Source organism: Chinchilla lanigera, unplaced genomic scaffold (genome assembly GCF_000276665.1).
Source record: "Chinchilla lanigera isolate Chin_1 unplaced genomic scaffold, ChiLan1.0 scaffold00002, whole genome shotgun sequence".
Classification (NCBI taxonomy): Eukaryota; Metazoa; Chordata; class Mammalia; order Rodentia; family Chinchillidae; genus Chinchilla; species Chinchilla lanigera.
In genome coordinates, this window is record NW_004955403.1 from 20,529,384 (window position 1) to 20,532,580 (window position 3,197).

The 3,197-nt window shown below is 43.4% G+C and overlaps 1 protein-coding gene across 1 annotated transcript; it reads right to left on the reverse strand.

Moving 5' to 3' along the window:
• Nucleotides 1-1,152: 1,152 nt before the first annotated feature.
• Hoxd8 (homeobox D8) lies at nt 1,153-3,197 on the reverse strand (the record flags this gene model as incomplete). The annotated part of the gene is given in 2 exon segments (XM_005373414.2): nt 1,153-2,582; nt 2,922-3,197. Coding segments are annotated over 2 exon segments (321 nt in total). The 3' UTR covers nt 1,153-2,286.

The window sequence follows — 3,197 nt, forward strand, 5'->3', positions numbered from 1 at the left end:
CAACCTTTGCTAATAAGCAGGATTCCCTTATATCCAGAGCAACTGGAATGTAGCCAGCACCGGTCTTTGGACAGTTTTTGCCCCAAGCTATTCCCTAGCCAGGCTCTCACCCCTGGGCATCCTTGCTCTGTACCAGCCAACAGCAGAGTCTCAGGACGCGCACAGAACCAAAACGTTCCCAAATTCAGCATGCGTTTGCAGCTGTCCCCTCGAGTGCAAATGTTTAAACCTCAGCCATCCATGACTTAAAATTGTCTTTCCTGGCTTAGGTTGACAAATGTCACAGCCATGGCCTCTTCCCTGGGTGGAAAGCCAAGTGCTGCTTTGTCTCTGACCCAACCAATGCGGACATTTCTCAGGTCCATGAAAGGGCAGGCAAACAGCTACCAACTCACACCTAAGTGGGTGAGTCTGGCTCAAAAGTAAAGAATCAGCTGGGCATGGTGGCACACACCTGTAATCTCAGCATTCAGGATGCTGAGGTGGGCATACTAGGCCAGCCGGGACTACATACATGCTGAGATCCTGTCTCAAACAAAAACCCTGAAGAATCCTCTTCTCACTTGTTCACCTAAAAGCAACCTGGAAATTTTAAAATCCATCTTTAAAAATAAATATGGCTAGAAAAGGCAGGAAGCCTTCCAATGTCTAGAAAAGGTGCTTTCCAATTTTTAGGGAAAAATGTTACTTTACTCGCATTTCTTCCCTTCCTCCCCTCTTTCCACTCCCTCCCCTGTAAAATGGCAGCTGCAAGAGCAGCCTCCAATAGGAAAACGGATATCTTGTTAATAACAGATGCCAAACCCTGGCATCAAGTGGGACTCAGTGGAATTAAGCTGTGGTGTAGCCTGGACTCAGGGGTCATCCCTCTGCTCGGCTACAACTCTAGTCCTCTGTGAAGGTCAAAGCTTTCACAGTATTTTAGGATTATTTAGAGCAAGATGAAGCACGGATCGCATAGCATAGCCAGCCTTCTCAGGAAGGAGTGTCTCCCACCTCCTGCTTTTCTTTTTTTAACTGTTTGGGCAGTGTGTTGCCCCCACCCCTCTTATCAAACAGAAGCCTCCAGCAAGTCCCAGCCTTCATGTGTGTCCTGGCCATTGTTCATGACTCAGGAAAAGGGGTATTTGCGGCGCGCTCAAAGATATTAGCTCTAGAAAGAGATTCAGTTCTTTATTGAGGAGCTAGTTATGTTCTGGAGCGGCTGTTTACACTCGGAGATTTCTGCGTTTGCTCTCAGGGCTTATTTCAAATATGTGAGGCCGTATCTTTCCTGAAGAAGAGCAGAGGACGTACCAACCGACATCTGAAATGCACACAGCAAGTTGGCTTGAAAGGAACATGCGAACAGAGCAAGTGAACAGAGCGCAGAAATACAAATAAATATGGCACCTACCAAAAAATCACAATGACAACCCTGGCGCAGAAACCTAGCGATTTTCAGGCGATTACAAGCGAGATTCAAAATGAAAGCAAGACAACTTGCTAAAGTAAAAACTGAAAATCTTGTAATTGGTTTTTCAAGTATTATTCACTCTAGATTATTTAATTGCCATAATATACAATGATTAAATGTCAACTTTGACATTGTCCTGAAACTTGTCACTGGCCCAACACTTTCTTGCAGTTTATGGAAGCTACAGAGCCTGGACTATACATTACACTCCTCAGCTAACATGTGCTTTTTGAATATTTGGCCCAGACATTTCCCTGACATATGACATTTGCAAAATAAGAAACCCTTTAGGAGTAAACAAAAGACACCCAAACCATTCATTATAAAAGATAAAAGAAAAACCATAAATAATACATTTTAATCAAATAATAAAGTAAATATTCTGCAGGCATAATTTTTTTAAAAAAATTAATAGACTTCTTTTAATTTACTCACCATAAAGAAAAGATTTAAACTGTTCAAGTGCACTTGTTTGATTAATAAAGCATTTTATATTCAATTATTTAGTGCTAATCATTAGGAAGTTTACGTTGTTGAGGCAAATCACCAGCTCAGACATTAAAAACTACCATTATAAAAATATAGCTACAAGGTCAGTATCAAATTACCCTATCATGGGACAGCGCAAAGACTGCTTCTGTGCCATACCAGAAACTTTTTTTAAACACCCAAATCCCTCTCAAAGCATAGAAACCTCAAGAGCAGTGACATAAGGTAGCTTGAAACACAGGTAGGGTCCTTCCAAAAAAAAAAAAAAAAAAAGATGGTGTCCACCAGCATATGTAGATCATTAGTTTTAACTGTCTGTGGTAAAACTTTTAAGATAGAAGTTAATTCGCAGGGCCTTCAGCTCTGTCTTCCTCCAGCTCTTGAACTTCCTTCTTGGCTTCCCCGTCCTTCACCTCCTGCCGGGAAACGGGAAATTTGTCCTTGTTGTTCTCCTTTTTCCATTTCATCCTCCTGTTCTGGAACCAGATTTTTACCTGTCTCTCGGTGAGGGCTAGGGCGTGGGAAACCTCGATTCTTCTCTTTCTGGTCAGATAAGGGTTAAAAAGGAATTCCTTTTCCAGCTCTAGGGTTTGGAAGCGACTGTAGGTTTGTCTTCCTCTTCGTCTACCAGGAGCTGCTGATTAAAAGAAACAAAAAAGGCGGGGGGAATCAATGTTTTAAAAATGTGATGGTGTCTCTGCATACTGCTGGAGGTTTCTGGAACTGAAACTAGTCTAAGGTTATATATATATATATAGAAGCAGACAAGGTCTTCACAATTATTCCGTTCCCATCATCTCTACATGGTTTCTACTTTTACAAAAAGTCTGTATTACTTTATGAATAAGAGCCACTGTGGCTACACAAGAAAGAGGAGGAGGGGGAGAGGGAGAAGAAAGGGGAGTTTTAAAGCTAGAACGTGAGATGAAAGCAGATTTCTCCCCTTCACCCCTCTTAAAAAAAAATGCATCCCAACCTTGTGGTCTCATCCAGGGAAACATTTGAGAAGGAGACGCGCTCTGATTTAAGTGGTCTGGGTCCTCGCCAATATTACCACTGGACGATTTACAGTCAGGATATTGTACCAGCTCGGCCTCTTGCTGGGTCGTAAAAATCGGCTGTCTCTGTAAGTTATCGTATCCGTAAAACTTCGCGGGCTCCCCGTGACAGGCAATCCCGCCGCAGGGGGGAGGCGGAGGATGCGGAGGAGGTGGGGCGGCCCGGTAGGCAGCGGCCGGGCTGCCCCCGCCGG